An 18,477-nucleotide genomic window follows, 5' to 3' on the forward strand; every position below is an offset into this window, starting at 1 on the left:
TGTTGATTAAACGGCTGGTTGAAAATCCACATGTCCACATATCTTAGCAGTGTGTGGACGTACGCTACCCGTGTTATTTTACCACTTTTAAAATATCATTGGCCAAATATGTCAATAAGTTAAATAAGTGTGTGTGTGCGCGCGCTCTCTCTCTCTCTCTCTCTCTCTCTCTCTCTCTCTCTCTCTCTGAGACAAACAGCGCCCTCACGAAGGTCATTGCGATTGACCTTTTGACCTTTAACCATATATATGTCGTCTTCTCGTATTCTTTCGGCTAGGCATACAGCGACTGTTGACGTTTTGCTGCTGCAATGGAGGGCGACCGGGACCCAATGATGACCAGTAACGTAAAAACCAAGCCGATTACAGATGCACATTACAAACGCGTGTATTATGCATATGAAAATCTTACCGATCGCGTACAGCAAGTTAACGAATACTGTGCTAATACATTCCCTCCTATTTTCATCGGCAATTTAATCGGTTCAACCGTACCAGGTGACCCCGAAGAGAAACCGAAGATTGTACGATATCTCGGCGTTGGCAGTGGTTCAGGTACAGCAATTTATTATTGTTTATGACATTCGTTTACATTGTCAACTTGTCACTGCACTGTGCCACTGTTCCGTCTGACCATGCATGCATATGGCAATTAAAAGGTTCAACCGGATCAGGTGACCCCGAAGGGAAACCGAAGATTGTACGATATCTCGGCGTTGGCAGTGGTTCAGGTACAGTAATTTATTCCGGAGTGTCTCGTGACCGGCGCCTGTCAGCAACCTCGGACGTGCTGGTGACAGGTTCGGGATTTTTACGGAATCAGTTTGATGTGTAATGAAAAACACGCTCTGGTTACCTTTGAAAATGATTGCCTTCGTACCCTGGATACACATAACTTTCAAAACATGTCTAAATCGTGAGCGAGCGTGAAACTGAAACTTACATAACGGGACTGGGGTTACACTAGTGCCAGTGGTCTGAGGGTAACGTTCGCCCATACGTTCCAACCTATGCTATATGGCTTTGTAACGTTGTTATTGTTGTTGTAAAGATTCAGTTTACTTCATCGTACACTGTAGTGTACATTTTTAGCGGTTTGAGTACACATGTATCATGACAAGTTGAGAACAACAAGTCTACGTAAGAACAACAAGTCAAAATATGCGCCAGTACATGATGCGGCCATAACTTTAAACTTGACGGTGTACACGTATACGCCCGGTTGTTGGAAAAACACGAGCTATCACACGTAAGTTAAAACAGTTTTGAGAACTAGTATAATGTTTGAGCAATCAGCTATTCAAAGGTAATAAGTGTGTATTTGACGCCGAAATACGTCGTAAGGGACGTCAAAAGCCTGGGTCAAAGGTCACGCCTGTCGTGCTGTTGAGCGCCGCGCCGGGTTCGAGTACGACGTTCTGGTGACCGGCGCCTGTCAGCAGACTCGGCCAATTTATTATTGTTTATGACATTCGTTTACATTGTCAACTTGTTACTGCAATGCACAGGGGCGTGTATTATTGCTTAGATTTCCGTTTTCTTAGGAAAATATCATACGAATCTTGCTGCTACAAATGTATCGATCTATAGTACTACGTATACTATAACTCTTTCCCTATACAGGTAGGAATATATATTTAAAAGGTTGTTATATTTAGTCTGTAGACCTGGAAAACAACAATCTATGCAATATTACACGCCCCTGTGCTGCAATGTGCCCCTGTTCCGTGTCATCATGCATGCATATGGTCCAACAATACAAATAGAACGTACGTATGCGTGTCCACATAACCGAGCTATACCCTAGTCCGAGGAGGCTCCGACTCGAGTATGGGAATCAAATATATTTGGTCGCAACATGGTGTGTGGTATATATGACGCCGTTCAGTTAGTGATCCAAATGATATAAAAACGTGCGAACCATGCATTTGAATAAATATAATGAGATCGTGGGCCCTCGTTGACTGACAGGCCTCACAGACACATACTATAACGGTCATGTATGGGTATGAATACTATGATAGCCGTGTACATAGGAGTTCACCACTAGAGGGCGACCCGTAGTACGAGTCACTCAGCTCGTGCTCAGCGCCTGTGGCTGGGTCAGAATTAATGGGGTGGGGGGGGGGGGGCATGAATAAAAGATTGAGCCATGAAAATTCTGATGATCTGAAGGGGGGGGGGGCGAATATTTGGTCTCATGATTTGAACTAAATTACTACAATTGCAGGAGTTATATAGAAACGCCTGTGACTAGAACGTCGTTTTATCAGTGGTCACTGTGGACAATGGCCCGGGAAACTGTTTTATAGGGAGCCAAAACTACCAAACTGACAAACACTGATACAAAAATCAACACTGGGTCCCTCTGATGTAGGTTCACGCGACTCTGTTATCAGTTTGTTTATGTCTGTGAAAGTTAGACATGTTGTAACACAAAATTCGAGTGCAAGCTCATAGATTAATTTTGACTTTTGCACTAAAAGTCGAATTCTATCGTTGATATGCTTTAACATAGACCATCAATGGTCTATGAATTCACCAATTTCACAAACTTTTGTCCACATACTCTTTCCTGTAGAGACATGGACAAAGATTTTCTCCGCTACCCTTGAAAAACTACCAACACACGCCAGTTGTTTTGTCACATCTACAGACTTCCAATCCTGTAATTACTTGTTGACGATTGATAGTCTTCATTTAGGCTTTTTCCATATTGATATAGACGACCGCTACTTGAAGGTTTCATTATTACCGTATTACAGAAAAGTCGGCTGATTGCATATTTAATATGACCTACATGTAGGTGTCAGATCACCGATTGGTATGCAGATACATAAATGATAAAGTGTGGAGTAGCAGTGAGAAAATCATATGATGTCCGTCAAGCCTTGGTTCAATATTAAAGTCACTCTATCTTGTAAATTATCATCACAATTGTATTAATATTTGTAAAATGCTAAATAGGGTTGTCGGTGGCCGAGTGGTTAAACCACTTGCCTCTTCCCACTGCAGTTGGGGTTCAAACCCCATTCAGGGTTCGATTAAATTTACCACGCTGGAAGTAAGAAGAGTGTCGTTCAGTTTGACTCTAGTTACCGAACAACGCAAGTTTTTCCCGGGTACTCCGGTTTCCTCCTGCATTAACGCTGAACCCATGAGGGATGGCCCTCACTGGATTTCTTGGGAGACAAGTGTTTACATGCTTCAATAACTAGCCAGTGTAAATAAAGATTATTATTATTAAATATTAACACATTGATTAATAAATTGGTAGTCGACTCGTGCATTACATAGACCTTATGTGAAATGATATGGTCAAACGAAAAGTGTTAGAACCCATTTCGGTGATGAACAATTATCCTGTTTAGGCCCGGTTCTCCTGAAATACTCAGATAACTTAGGTCGTTAAGATTTAAAAATCTGTTCCAGAGATTTCCAAAAGGCCCGTACACAAGCGGGGTTGCTAAAATACAAACTCCACGATCACATCTGTTGTAATTATTCATTGCAGACTTGAATGCCGTGTATGTTTTTTTAGCACAACTGAACTGATAAGGTTCAGTCGTGCTATAGTCATCGCTAAGTGTGTGTGTGTGTGTGTGTGTGTGTGTGTGTGTGTGTGTGTGTGTGCGTGTGTGTGTGTGTGTGTGTGTGATATTTGATATTTGGTGGTCATGTTACTTTGGGTGTCTAGTTGGGAAATTGTTCAAATGAAAAATGATCACATGGGAGATGTGCGTTTTTGGTCAAAAAATGTGATCTTTGGTCAAAAAACTTAAACTAAAAAAATACTGCAGATTTGGGTGAAACATTCTTCATGGTGTTTTTACTAAGAATTGTTCATGATATGATGGTCCCATCAGTGATATGCAAATTAGGGCTAAAAATGTGTCTTTTTGGTCAAAAATCTATCATTCCAAAACCACTGAGCAGATTGGGCTGAAATTTAATGGGAATGCATCTAGGGGTGTATGGACGAAGAAATAATGGTGATATATGGCAGGCAAATTACAGGACTCCTGATTATAATACTTAAAGTGTGTACACATGGTGTGCTTACATGTATTATTGGCCATATGTATGAGGATTGAGGTAGTTATTTTGGATTTTTATAAAAAAAAGTTATCATGGCGTCCTATTTGAAAAGTCATTGTGAAACAACATAGACCAAGTCTATGTCTGTAGCCCATTACATTGCAAAAAAACCGATAAAAACATGTATTAAAAAGTCTTTTATTGTACGTAGAATAACAAAGAATTCATACATTTGTCAGTCTTTTGCAAGTTATTAGTCCCCGCGGACGAAGTCCGGAACGGGGACTTATGGATTGGGTTCCGTCTGTCCGTCCGTCCGTGCGTCCGTGCGTCCGTCCGTCCGTCCGCAGCTGTTTCTTGGAGATGCCTGGACCGATTTTTTTCAAACTTGGTACAGGGGCAACATACTATAGCATACATATGCACGTCAATTTGTTTTATAATACGATCCAATATGGCCGCCTAGCAACCATTTTGTTTGCGAATTTTCCCTGTCTAGAGCCATAACTCAGACATGCTTTAACAGATCTCATTCAAAGTTGGTATTAGGACAGTGTTCTATGACATACATGTGTATATCCATTTTCGTCGTGATACGATCCAATATGGCTGCCTGCCAGCCATTTTGTTTGTGAATTTTCCATGTCCAAAGCCATAACTCAGACATGCTTAAACAGATCTCATTCAAAGTTAGTATTAGGACAGTGTTCTATGACATACATGTGCATATCCATTTTCGTTGTGATACGATCCAATATGGCTGCCTGGCAGCCATTTTGTTTGCGAATTTTCATGTCCAAAGCCATAACTCAGACATGCTTGAACAGATCTCATTTAAAGTTGGTATTAGGACAGTGTTCTATGACATACATGTGCATATCCATTTTCGTCGTGATACGATCCAATATGGCTGCCTGGCAGCCATTTTGTTTGTGAATTTTCCATGTCCAAAACCATAACTCATCAGACTCCATTTTCATCGTGATATGATCCCCATACCCAACCAATCCTTTATTGTTGGAGGCATATTCCATGTCCAACAAGCACACACAACATATCTAAGTCTGTTTGTTTTAGGTTCACAAATGTTGTTGCGTGATCAGAGTAGTGATAATTCCTTAAAACCCAATTATAGCGGGGACTATGTCATTCCCAATGACTTGTTGAGTTACAAACAAGGACTTGGCATACGTTGTTGCACATTGATTTTTCAAGTAGGTAGCCAAAATATTTTACAAATTTAAAATTTAAAAATAAATACCTAATCCTCGTCCATATGGCCACTATTAAGTTTTCCATGATACTACTTAATGTATCATGTTCAGATTACAAGTCTGAACAACTTATTATGTTGTGACTATTAAAGTTATTCTGGGAAATTGTGCAAGGTCGTTCTTGTTTTCAACCATCACCTACAAAAACTAGCTGCCCGGGAATCAGACAAATACAGTTTAGAACTGTATACAGGAGAGAACATGTTACCGCATCGACTCCGAAAACCAGCTAATTCAAACTTTAATTTATTCAAGACGGGTTTGATTGCCTGCTGAATGTGCTTTTTGACAATTTTTCATCCGTTATTGTTTATCATACTTATCATCCTAGGTGAAGCAGATGTAAAGATTTTGTGCAAATTATCAAGCCAATTTCAAGCAATCGAGGCTACAATCGTGGAACCATCTGCAGATATGATAGAGCATTTTAAGGATCGAATCTCGACAGAACAGGACTCGCTTGAAAACGTCACATTTGTCTGGAAACAAGAGTCTATTGAAGAGTTCATGAAAACACCTCGAGCTGCTGTGTACCATTGTATCTTCCTTTGTGGTGTGTTGGCCTACTTCAAAAACAGGCCTAACACTAGTAGAAAAAATAGTACAGTTTACGACACTTTCCGTACTATAGTTCAGATTGAGTTCAATTCTGTACTTTTATGCTGATGAGGTGGACGTTTCTGTACTTTCCCATTAGCGCCTGTCTAATCGGATTATACTCGATCTGAAAAATAGTTCAGATTGCGAGTCGGAAGTGATTTGAATACATTTGCATTTAGTTCAGAATATATTCATGAGTTCACCCCCATAACCGGGCAGTAAACAAATGAATATTCAAATCTACCGTGCTTGCAATCAATACGTACATAAACGCTATACGTGTAGCTAGTGTATTCGATACATATGTATGTATATAAGCAGGCTTATGATATGAACTACATGGTTAGGACGTACGTAGATTGTAATATCACAGGGCTCATTTTGAAATAAATGTTCGTAGTACGCCTTTTCATTATGCACTACATACCGCCACCACTAAACGTGTTTCACATTTCTACGCGTTTGATGCATAGTAATACAGATTTAGATGACATGACAATCGTTTCCAATAATAGTTTAAAATTGGGCCACAAATATTGCTAGTGTATGGAGCTTCTTAACAAACCTGACCGGCCAATAGCGTCAACAAACTCACAGTAGAGACGTGCTGACAGATTTGAGTCTGTGGACATTATTTCTAGCTAAGTAAAATTGAGTGACTATTGGGAATATTATATGGCATCCATGTCGTCCATGTCGTCTATAGTTTCTGACTGACCGTGTTATGTACAACGTAACGCTGAACGAAATACGGTCCATCAGGAATTAACTAGACTAACCTCTATGGGAATAGTATTCTTGTCCATGTGTCGTTTATAGAACAATTAAGTGTTAGGGTGTGATCTTCACAGTAATAAACAAGCCTTTAGAAGAACAACAGGTATTCACGCCTCAAATATCTTGGGCATCATCCAAATTGCGATCATGAGCACCAAAGTAAAGGAAATACTTAATGACGTTCGGCATGCAGAACCCCCCCCCCCCCCGGGCCCGTACCTATGGGTACATGCCCGGCATCCATGTAACTGTTATATCACTCTACGTGACGATTCTGAGGGCCCTCATCTCTTATTCTCTTGTTTTATTTCAATTATACTCATAACTCCTGTTTTTATAGTATAACTGTACAATTGGCTTCGATCAGTGCATTCCAGATTTTCATGAGTCATGAGTGCACATTGCACAGATATCTGCAGAATACTTAAAAGGATTATGGGTAATGTATGCATATGCGGGAAAAACAAACTGCTGTAAGGAGCATAGTCTCGCTGCCAGACTCGAGACTATCGTCCCTAATCTGTTTACCGAGCGGCGCAGCCGCGAGAATAGAGGGGGACTGGTCCCGCTCTTCTCGCGGCTGCGCCGCTCGGTAAACAGATTAGGGACGATAGTCTCGAGTCTGGCAGCGAGACTATAAGGAGCACTGACTTTGCCCTCATATCTTCATCCCATTTTGCACTGAAGAAGTTTCACATGGCTCTCATATTTCATATATACTCTTTCTAAATATATGGTGATGCAACATGAGTAAAAATAACTGGGGTTAACTAAGTTTGGTAGTCAATATAGCAGGTTTACCATCAAACTGACGCAAAATTTGTTTCAAATTTGTCTAGTAAAAACCGTTGGCCCAGTTGTCGATTAGGCTTACAAGTTACACAAAGCATGATAAGACACTGTGAATGGTGCAAATAAACAACGTGCGAAATGCCAAATACCAAATGCAAACAATACAAGCGAACAAAAGGGCCTGTATGCACTCTAATAGCCCGATATTTTGCCTAAAATCAGGCTCACATGTGCGAACGGTGTGTTTTTGACGTACCTAGTAGGCAGTGATGTAGATAATAGCCGGTTACCGGTCACAACGCCCAGCTATAACTTATAAGTATAACAGTTGTGGGACCGGCTTAGGAAAGTACTCAAACCTGACGATCATTGAACAAATTCTAAGGTTGGAAAATTAAATATGAGTTGCCCGGGAGTTCTAATAGCAAGTAAAATACCCAAAGTGTAAACAAAAAGATAAATTAATTCATAATTATTTGGAAAACATTAGACGATTACGCAGTAAAACAAGACTGGCCACGCTATCGCTAGCGAAAGCCTTCGAACTAGTTTCATAACGACCGGACGTTGAAGGAAGCGCGAAGCGAAGTGTGAGGTCAATGTGACGTCTCATGATGATGTATGATGCATCAACATGACGTTTACGTAGAGTTGCACTAAATGTTTTCTAAACTTCAGTGGAAAGAATTTTTGTCGATCAGACACTGACTATGTTTAAATTCTTAAAACATCTGAGAAAACTGAAGAGGGGAAGCAAAATGTGACACTGACAGACAAGCCAGACGTACGGCACATGTACAGAAGGCGAGGCACACCCTCTGATGCAAACTGGACAATTATCGTGCGTGTCACGTATAAGGCATCAGATGTAATACATGTAGCTAACCAAATATTCTTGTACTGCAGTCTTTCTTGTAACAGGTATTGGAAATTGTCAGAAACCTGATGATTTTATGACTGAATAAGTTTCGATACGGAGACGAGAGAGAGGGGGAGACGGGAGAGAGAGAGAGAGAGAGAGAGAGAGAGAGAGAGAGAGAGAGAGAGAGAGAGAGAGAGAGAGAGAGAGAGAGAGAGAGAGAGAGAGAGAGAGAGAGAGAGAGAGCGGAGACCAAACTAGAGTCGGTACTCACCCCACCACGACATATGCATTTTTGTGATTTTGAAACGATAAAGAATGTTAATATGGATATTGGGACGATTGGAAATCGGACGATGTGAATCGTAATCGAATATCTCAGACCATCCACAATATATGTCTTGTTGACTTAGGCGATCCCAGAAACCATTCTTAGTTTACCCCTTTCACATATATTATCAACCATGCTAATGTTTTGAAACAAATCTCGATTAACAGGTAATTTAGCGCTTGAAAGATGGCGACGTCCATACCCCCCCCCCCGGCTGCACATATTTTAATATGCAATTATACATTACCCCCTCCCCATACACGTCAGAGAAGTACAGTATGGTACACTATATGACACACTGTAAGCTAACAGTGGAAATCAACTTCAGTGTCCATACATATCAGACATAGAGATTTCTTTACAAATGGATGTGGGCTCATTGGGCTGTAACCTGTACTTGGAAAAACTTAACCAGCAGAGTTTTCTTTTTGAATCCTATGTCTTGACAGAAACGGCACCCCCCTTCGATAACTAGTGGGGAGGGTGTGTCCCCCTCCCACAGTAGGCAATTGTTTGAAAAATAAGGACATGTAGGAGGCCATTTAGCGGCATAATATTTCAAACCATACACATTATTGGAAGCCATAAAGTACTTGAAAATTGTCTTCAATACCCAAATTGTACTCTCATTAAATTATTTTACAACTGTATTACCTACGCTTTAACTAATACATAGATATTTTGGCAGACACACACATTCGTTTGGCCATTGGCTGCCTAATAATTAAATGTGTGGTAGGTAAATGAAGTGAACAATTTTGCAAAGTACAAGGTAAACGATTGCTCCTGTGGTTTGAATGTTCAACAAAGTCTCCACACAGAGAGATAGAGCAAGAGAGAAGGAGACATACGGCGACGAGAGAGAGAGAGAGAGAGAGAGAGAGAGAGAGAGAGAGGCATACACTTATACAAATGTAAATTTACTTGGTAAACAACTGCTCCTGAGGTTTAATTTTGGTTCAAATCATGAGCAGAATATTCGGGGGCCCTTTCAGACCATCACAATTGTCATGCCCCCCTCCCTTTGAACCTCAATTTTGTTCATGCCCCCCCCCCGTAAATTCTGACTCCAGCATAATTTCAAGTTTATTCCGAGCTCGGTATTACAGGCATTCGACTAGAGTCTTTATACCTCAAAGATATACAACAGTCCATTTCTGTACAAGGCATATCAGAAACCAAACATTTGCAGTGTGGAGTGTCACAAAACCCTGTGCTTGGTCCACTCTTACACGCGTATGCTGTCTATACACATCACCACTTGGAAAGCTAATCCGACATCAAAATCTCAATATGCAACAACATGCAGACGACAACCAGATTTACCAATATATTTCCCCAATCACATACGTCAACTACAGTAACTAAGATGGAAACTGTTGCACATGATATTAAACGACCCAAAATAAGCTAGTTTAATGATGGCAAAACCGAGGTCCTCCTTATCACGTCTCAGTTCAACAGGCTTCCTCGTCTCATGAACCACATCAACATGGGATCGTCTTCTGTGCAGTTAGTGGATTCAGCATGTACCATTTGTGTAACAATTGATGACCGTTATAACCTCAAGAAGCACATCTCGTTGACATGTAGATCAGTTCTTTTTCACCCCCGAACAATAGGTCGCATCATTGACAGTGGAGGGGGCCCCTCCACTGTCTATGGTCGCATACGCCAGTATCTTACAAACGGAGTTTGTCAGAACCTTGGTCATGCACTTATATCATCGATACCCGACTACTGAATGGCCCTTCTGTATGGGCTGCCAGCTAAAAACATTGTCCCTCTTGAACATGCCCAAAATACAGCAGCTAGGATTGTGTCAGGTACAAAGAAAACAGATGACGTCACATCGGTTCTTTCAATAACACAGTTTAGTTAGAAATCACACTGGCGTCAAGTGCAGTTACATAATATACCAGTAGGTAGGGCCTACATGTGCATGTAGTCTCAGGTCACTACATTGTGGTCTGAGATGTAGTTTACACCACTATGACCTAAGAACTTGAACCAGGGCTGAGGAGAAGTGGTCTGAGGTTAAAGTTTTGCAGCTCTCGTTCAGCAATCTCAAAACATTTCAGCCTACTTCCCGTAATGAACACTTGTCAAGCATTTTTGTAGCTCCCATACTCAAAGACTACATATATGTTTATATACGACTCAAAATATAACACTGAAATTTACTTTGAACACGTTCAGTTTCAGTAGACCTATTAAAACCCAAAATCTCCACTGTATAATTTAATATCGGTAATAATTTACAGTCAAAAACTTTTAAATTTAGTTTTGACTAGGAGGTCCCCAAGTTTTGCAAGTTGACTCATGACCGCAATCATTGCTTTACTCGCTTGAGCTGCAAGCGCTAAATACCATAGACCACTGCTTGACATAATCACGCCTAGATATTCATAAAAAGCGAACAACGTCGAGTTTATGACCACCAATAACCACTTTTCAATTTTCTTAAGAATTTCATCTCTTAGTAAATACAATAATTTTAGTTTTGACATACATGTAATTTACTTTCAAAAGACAATGTTAGAAACCCCTACCCCATTGATTCCTGTGGGAACATGCCTTTCGTGAAGAAAAAATGGTTACATAACATGTCTACAAGAATTGTTGGAGAATGTCTATGTAGAATGCCACACTGATCCCATATCCACACCTTGAGTTTTATTTTTATTGTTCTTCAATGATCTCCTTCAAAGTAATAGTCTGGATGCCAATATGGTTTCTAACTAAACCACGTCTAGCCAAAAGCCCCTCAAATAGCACAAAAAGTTGTTCACCCAATCAGTGAAACCTAAATGTTTTGGTGATGTAAACAGTATATAAGTAGCATCATGGGCTGACAAATATACCACATTTGAACATTACTGTCCCAATAAACACTAACTTTATGAGGGACTGTGTTATTGGTTAGAGTTTTGTGATTTATTAACAAAGACATGATGTTAATGACTGTGTGGGTGGCTGTAAATGAATTTTAAATTGCATCTCATGCATTTCAAGACTTCTAGAGTAACGACTCTGACTATACTTTGAGTGGAGGTATAAATGGTAATGATACAGTATAGGAACTAGACTATCAAAATAATTACCTTGTCCAAAAGACTACAGTCGGATATTAATCTCACCATTAATGCCTGAATTTATGTCTATCAAGGTGGATCTGATAAGATCATGGAAATCGAGAAACTTTCATCACTTTGGACTTGAGCATTGAATACATTTGTGAAGTACTCAGACCATGATTCATGGTTTTTTTTTAGAGATTAATTCCACTAGATCGTCCACTAAATCGTCCACGAAAACAAATACATTCTATCATTCCACCATGTCACTCAACAACGCGCATCGAATTCTATCACTTGAATTTCCGTTATTTAGTCGTCTGAAGATCGTAACGGCCTCCGTACCATAACTTGTGTACTTTGTGTAAATACAGCTCTACTTCTCAGTATTGAGCACTTTTCCTTCAGTTTATGACTTACCTCTTATATATATATATACTGATCTGATATATATATATATATATATATATATATATATATATATATATATATATATATATATATATATATATATATATATATATATATATATTACCATTGCTCGGTTGACGGCAACGCGGTCAAAGATATCGGGTTCTTTGCACAATACACGTGTATATAGAAATGATGTCCCTTAAATTTCCCCTCTTTTCATTCTTGCTCTTTTCAACTACAATATAGATTTTGATAATTTCCATAGGTCTCACGAGATATACTCTTCAAGGAAAAACAAGTTCGTGTCGGAGTTTGACACGAGAATAGTCTGTGCTTGGAGTAATTATACTGTCAGTATAATTTCTCAAAGGTATGTGTTATCGTGGAAGTTTAAACATTATTTATACTTTAATGGTGTTATAGATTTTGACCCAAGCTATGCATGCCACGGTCACAAGCTATATTGCGTCAGATCGATTTGCCAAACAAGTTTGCCAGAATTAACGCATCCCATCAAACCATGGACCCTCCACAAAGGTGGAGTGTCTATGGTCAAACAAATGACAGGTCGCAGAAACTATGGTCATGGAAGTATGAACGTCGTTTATACTTGTACGCCGTGACATACAATGAGCGCAGTGCCATGATTGACCGGATTATTCAGTGTCGACAATCCCAGTTAATATAATCCCAAAGGCAAACTTGTTTTATTTACCACCTTGCCAAGCAACACAGGGTGGTGGCGAGGCGAAGTTGTAATGTACTGTCGCTTTGATATTCACGATTTTGGAAAGGAAATAGATAACATCGGGTTAGATCTTGAGAGTAAATAAGAAGAAAAGAAGAGTTAATTTGAAATCAGTGATAAACGAGTTGTCTATTTTTAAGAAACTAAATATAAGGAAAGCTATGGGTCCTGATAACATATGTGGTAGGTTACTGAATGTCTATGCATCGCAGTTAGCTAGTGTTTCCAGTAGATTGTTCAATTGGTCGTACAATGATCATACGATATCAACCATTTGGAAAACATCTACCATCTGTCCGGTCCCTAAAAACTTCCAAGGCATCGTCCTGTAGCACTGACTTCCATTGTGATGAAATGCTTCGAGCGTATTTTACTTTGTCAAAACCCACAAAAACATTCACACCTTGACCCATACCAATTTACATATTAAAGTAATAGAGGTACTGATAATGCAACTCTCACATTACTTCACGATGCGTATACACATCTTGAAAAACCAAGTTCATTTGTAAGACTATTGGTTATTGATTTTTCATCAGTCGTTAACAGAAGTCAACCAAACATGATGGCTCATAAACGTAGTTATTTAAACGTTAACCCCAAACTCATCCTCTGGATAATGGATTTTCTTGTCAACCTTTCCCAGTTTGTTCGCTACCAAAAATTAAGTTCAGCCTTCCATTCAACATTTAGGGGTGCCTCACAGAGCACGATACTCTCACACAAACTATTTACACTTTACACAAATGACTGCTCATCAGGTACCGATACAAATCCACTTATCAAATATTCTGATAACTCTGCATTAGTTGACCTGTCAAATTCTGACCGTACTTATTTCGATGAAGTTGATAGGTTTGTTACTTGGTGTAAAGAAAACTACTTGGACGAAAGGTCGACTTTAGGAAGAACCCTAAAGTAGTGCCCGACCTTTTTATTGACAATGTTAAAGTTGAACAGGTGACTAAATATATATATATATATATATATATATATATATATATATATATATATATATATATATATATATATATATATATATATATATATATATATATATATATATATATATATATATATATATATAGGAACAGTCTTGGATAATAAATCAAATGTTAAGGCCAACACAGATTTCATTAACAAGAAATGTCAATCTAGAGTTTACTGTCTACAACAATTGAGGGGCCTAAAATTTTGTAAATGCCAAGGTATTACAGACATTCTATCGGAGTTTTGAGTCGGTTTAACATTTTCTTTTTTGTGCTGGTTTGGTAGTCTAGGGACTAGCTACAAGAGTGTCTTGAACAAAATTGTAAATGTGTTTAGTAAAGTATTGAGTGAAAAGTAGACTAATTTGAATGAAATGTTTACATCTCGTGTTGAAAACAAAGCTGGGAAAATGGTAAATGACAAAGGCCACATTATGTCCCAACACTTTGAACTCCTGCCATCAGGGAGACGATTTCGTGTCCCTAAATTCAGAACAGTCAGAACCAAATCAAGTTTTGTGCCCACTTCAACTAAATTTTAAACCAAACTAAATAATTCTATTTCAAAGACATCTGCTCTGCATTCCAGATTGGAAGAACCGCGTTTTTTTATTGTCTTTTTTAAGTTGATGACCATTTCTGGCAAGACTTCACTCACAATTTTCTCGATTTTACTGATATTTCTTCTTTATTAAAAAGGTTTAGGGTACGCACCGGATTTCTAGAATGGAAGCGTTTGGGGAGTTATGTGTGATTTATTTGTTGAGAAAGGTTCAAAGACAATAAATATCGCCATAAGGTGGCACTTGCCGTTCCAGTGAGGAACGACTAGTGCCACCACGGTAGTACTCGACAATTCGATGGACCACGGCCAAGTCCGCCATTCACAATTTTCAAATCACTTGAAATAAAGCAATCTGGCAAAACTCGCCCATGTGCATTTACAATCTTGTCGCAACTAATTCTAGTAGGTAAAACCATAGACCCTCCACCCTGTCTATGGTAAAACCTAGTCGCATTCATAACTTTCATCGAGGGTAAGGTAATTTTAGTCATCAACTTCTATAAAGTCCAAAATGAAACGATAAAACATGTACATTTTGGAAATTATCCCATGTATAATGCCAGATTATAAAGTGACAAAGAGTGGTTCATCTGAGTGGATAGCTTAACCTCTTGACGATTTATAAACAATGGGAAATAGGCAGCTATCTTGATGTTCATTTTAACCTATTTTCCCGGAGAATATTTTCAGAACTGGTATCCAAATTACCAAGATCACGTTTTTCATATTTACTGATATGCCGCTTTAGTTATGGCCGGTTTTGTGGGATGTTTTGCGTGCACAATGTAAACCACAGACAAGGCATGTAAACTTCTACTTGCCGCACAACCCGTCTATTTCAGGCTTGGCCTCTTACCACTCTTGGAGGAATTGTACTGACTCCTCCAAGACCACGTCTGACACAGTGGCCTGAAACCCATAGTCTATCGCGAGTATATTGTCTACCCTTCAAGAGACACACATTCTCTGCCAGTCACCCTTTTAAAAATACGCTTGTTAAACGTCTGCTCCTGGAGTTAAATTTGGTTCAACTCATGAGCAAAATATTTGTACGTGACTCCGGGCCCCTTTCAGACAATCCGAATTTTCACGCACGTCCCAATTCGTTTTTTTCCCGTGACAACAATTTTTCTCCTGAGCCTCCCCCTACCCTAATCTAGTTCCTGACGACCGTATTCCAATTTTACACTACATCTTTACATATTACGTATAGTCAATGTCATTACTCTCGTTGCCGATGTGTTGGCAATTATATACATGTATATATATAATATCCATAATCACAACATATTTCCTGCTCAAAGAAGAACTGTTTCAGCTTATTCCATTTCGATATAAACAGACGGAGAGTCCAGGGATAAAATACCCATGTACTACTCCTTATATTACTGGCTAGGTAATGTCAACCGTAAAATAATCCAAGCACCAGCGTCCCTAAAATCCGTGAAACAGTGTCGATATTACAGTATTTTGCTGACACTTATTACTTTCTGTAACTGGTCTATATTTGTGATATCATGGTAAATATGCTTGGAATTTATGGCCTAACAAACCAGACATTACGTAGATTTGAATATTGAAGAAAATCAAAAACAAAAACAAGGCCATGGCCATGGCCGGTCAGGTACTGATATTAGTACTTTAGACATCAGTGGGGGTCACACTTGGTCATTGAAACTATATTGACCGACCAAAATTCTAAACATCACGGATAAATAATTTCATATCGAAATGTATGTACGGAGATTCAGGTTTTTAGACCACGTGGCTTTGACATGACATCATCAGCTAAATTTGCAATACGAAAGTAACGTAAAACATGGATGTATCTAGTAGGGAGCAAAGTCCGCATGTCTGTATGGATGTTTGAAGATTTACTATCGGTATATGGGAGGCATAGAGGGAAATATTTGAATAGCGTTATTTAACGTTACATAATTCATAACTGACTACTAAACTACCGTCAAGAGGATTGTTTTTGCTTCCATTTATCTGTATTAATTTTTTTTAAAGGCAGTGATGGTGACTGCCAATGCCGGTAGTGAAAATATGGCCCGCACATTCTGAAGATTTTTGTATCATACAAGTTCAATGTTGTAGCTGAGAATGTGATTTATATTTATAACTCAGTAGAATGGGTACCGGTACTGATGCGAGGGATGTGAACCAACCTTTGTGTTGCGTGCTTTTTAATATCACCGTGTGTGTGTGTGTGTGTGTGTTGTTTGTTTGTTTGTTTGTAATGTAGATTCGTCGTTGATATACTGCTACTAGATCAGACCGTGGGTTATACTTCCATGATCAGAACATGACCAGACACAACTCTCCACGGCACCATTTTGGTTTTACAACTTTGATTACTTTGTTTTGAATAGCTTTTGTCAAGTTCTTGACTTTCCTGATATGACAATAAAGCAAGGGCGGTGAAATATTATTATAGTAGTCCTTCAAAAAACAAGACAATTTTGAAACTTTTAGTGGAAAATGTTAGTGAAGACACAGTTTACCCGCATAAATTAACTAACAAAAGACAAAAGAAATGTACACATGGTTCATTTTCTAGGTGTCGACCTCATGAATATGCACCAAGATTTAGAACCGAGTCAGCTTTAAATGCGTTCACACCTCCAAATCTGGTCTGGACAATATTGTCTGGGCTTAGTCACCCTTTTATGCGGACTACAGAGCGGCCCTGGTGCGGACTATTTCTGCCACCTATTAATGCCTGAAAGTCAAGTGGCATATGCTGAGGTTGTGTACAACCAGCAACCCATAACATTTTAGCAATCTACAGTTCTACCTCAGTATGGCTATTAGCCATGCTAGGTAGTTACTATAATGATTAATATAATGGTTGTCTTGGTAAAAGTTGTCGACCCCCCCCCCCCAAAAAAAAAAAAAGAAGAAAAAAAAAAGAAAAAAAGAAAAAAAAAGATCAACAAAACATTCTATGATATTGAAAGCGCTCCTGGCATGTAATTCCATAGAACAGTTTCCTGTAGGGAATGGCAGCGATTTCATTCAAACTCAAAGACAGAGATGTTGCTAACCAACGTGAACAGCCATAAAAAATTGTATGTGAATGAGTATGACTCTGAGATCCCGCTAACGGTTTCATTGTTGTCGGTCTAACCAGAGACACTGGAGAACTTCACTGTCTATGATCTAATCGTATTGCTCAGTGTGAAAACCGTGCAAAGCGTTACTATTTTGGCGTTGTATTTTCGCACATTTTTGGTTCACAAGGGTCCAATAATTTAAGCTTGAGTTAGGAAATAGGCCTATTAAAAAAATTGTGTTGTTCCGATTAGGCAAAATAAATAAATAGGTGGGGTAGGTAGATTTATTTTTATTCATGTGCGAGTGTCTAATTCTGGTTTTCCATTTTTTCCAAATGATCTCTGTGTTATTGGCTTCTTTCCATTAGATGTACAACCATTACAGATTGGAGGAACAGTTTTATATTGTCTTTTTAAGTTGATGTCAGTTTCTGCATCCACTATGTCTCGTGAGACTTCACAATTGTTGCGATTTTGTTAGTTTTTCAAGAACACGTAAAAAAAAAGTTAAGGGTCGGCAGTGAAAAACTAGGTGGGTCGGGTAACAGAAACCAAACAGTTATTTTTTAGGCCTAAGGCATAACGTAGCATATAAATCTACCCAACCTGCGCGAGCAAGATCTGCATCGGTCAATGTAATATTTACATGGTCTATTACAATTTGGTAAAGTGTACCATTGTATATGCTTGTGCGAGACGTAAAAAACATCATGCCGTCTAATTGTACGAAACGATTTAGTCACTATGGTTTTGAAGTCAGTGAGATAATGTTTGTGAAGTACCCGGTATCGTGATGTTATCGCTTGTATAGAAAAACCATCACTGAGGCAAAATCTCACTTTTATCATCATTCATTTTTTAAAGTCTTCAATCATGCCAATTAAAAATATGGATACTGCAGTCATTTATGTGACTTTTTTTCCAAAAATGTTTATCGTGCATCTCGATTATATT

The 18,477-nt window shown here is 38.9% G+C and overlaps 1 protein-coding gene across 2 annotated transcripts in view; it reads left to right on the top strand.

The window, feature by feature from the left end:
* The first annotated feature begins 251 nt into the window (after positions 1-251).
* The window catches only part of LOC144437608 (15-hydroxyprostaglandin dehydrogenase [NAD(+)]-like), a 33,881-nt gene continuing 15,655 nt past the window's right edge, over positions 252-18,477 (top strand). Inside the window, exon 1 of one of the 2 annotated variants that reach the window (XM_078126581.1) lies at positions 252-555. In XM_078126581.1, coding sequence (XP_077982707.1) covers positions 312-555 — 244 coding nt within the window. In that variant the 5' untranslated portion in view covers positions 252-311. Of the gene's footprint in view, positions 556-695; positions 732-18,477 lie in introns of those variants that run through there. The other variant, XM_078126584.1, reaches the window with a different exon arrangement.

The sequence above is a fragment of the Glandiceps talaboti genome, chromosome 7 (genome assembly GCF_964340395.1).
Source record: "Glandiceps talaboti chromosome 7, keGlaTala1.1, whole genome shotgun sequence".
Taxonomy (NCBI): domain Eukaryota; kingdom Metazoa; phylum Hemichordata; class Enteropneusta; family Spengelidae; genus Glandiceps; species Glandiceps talaboti.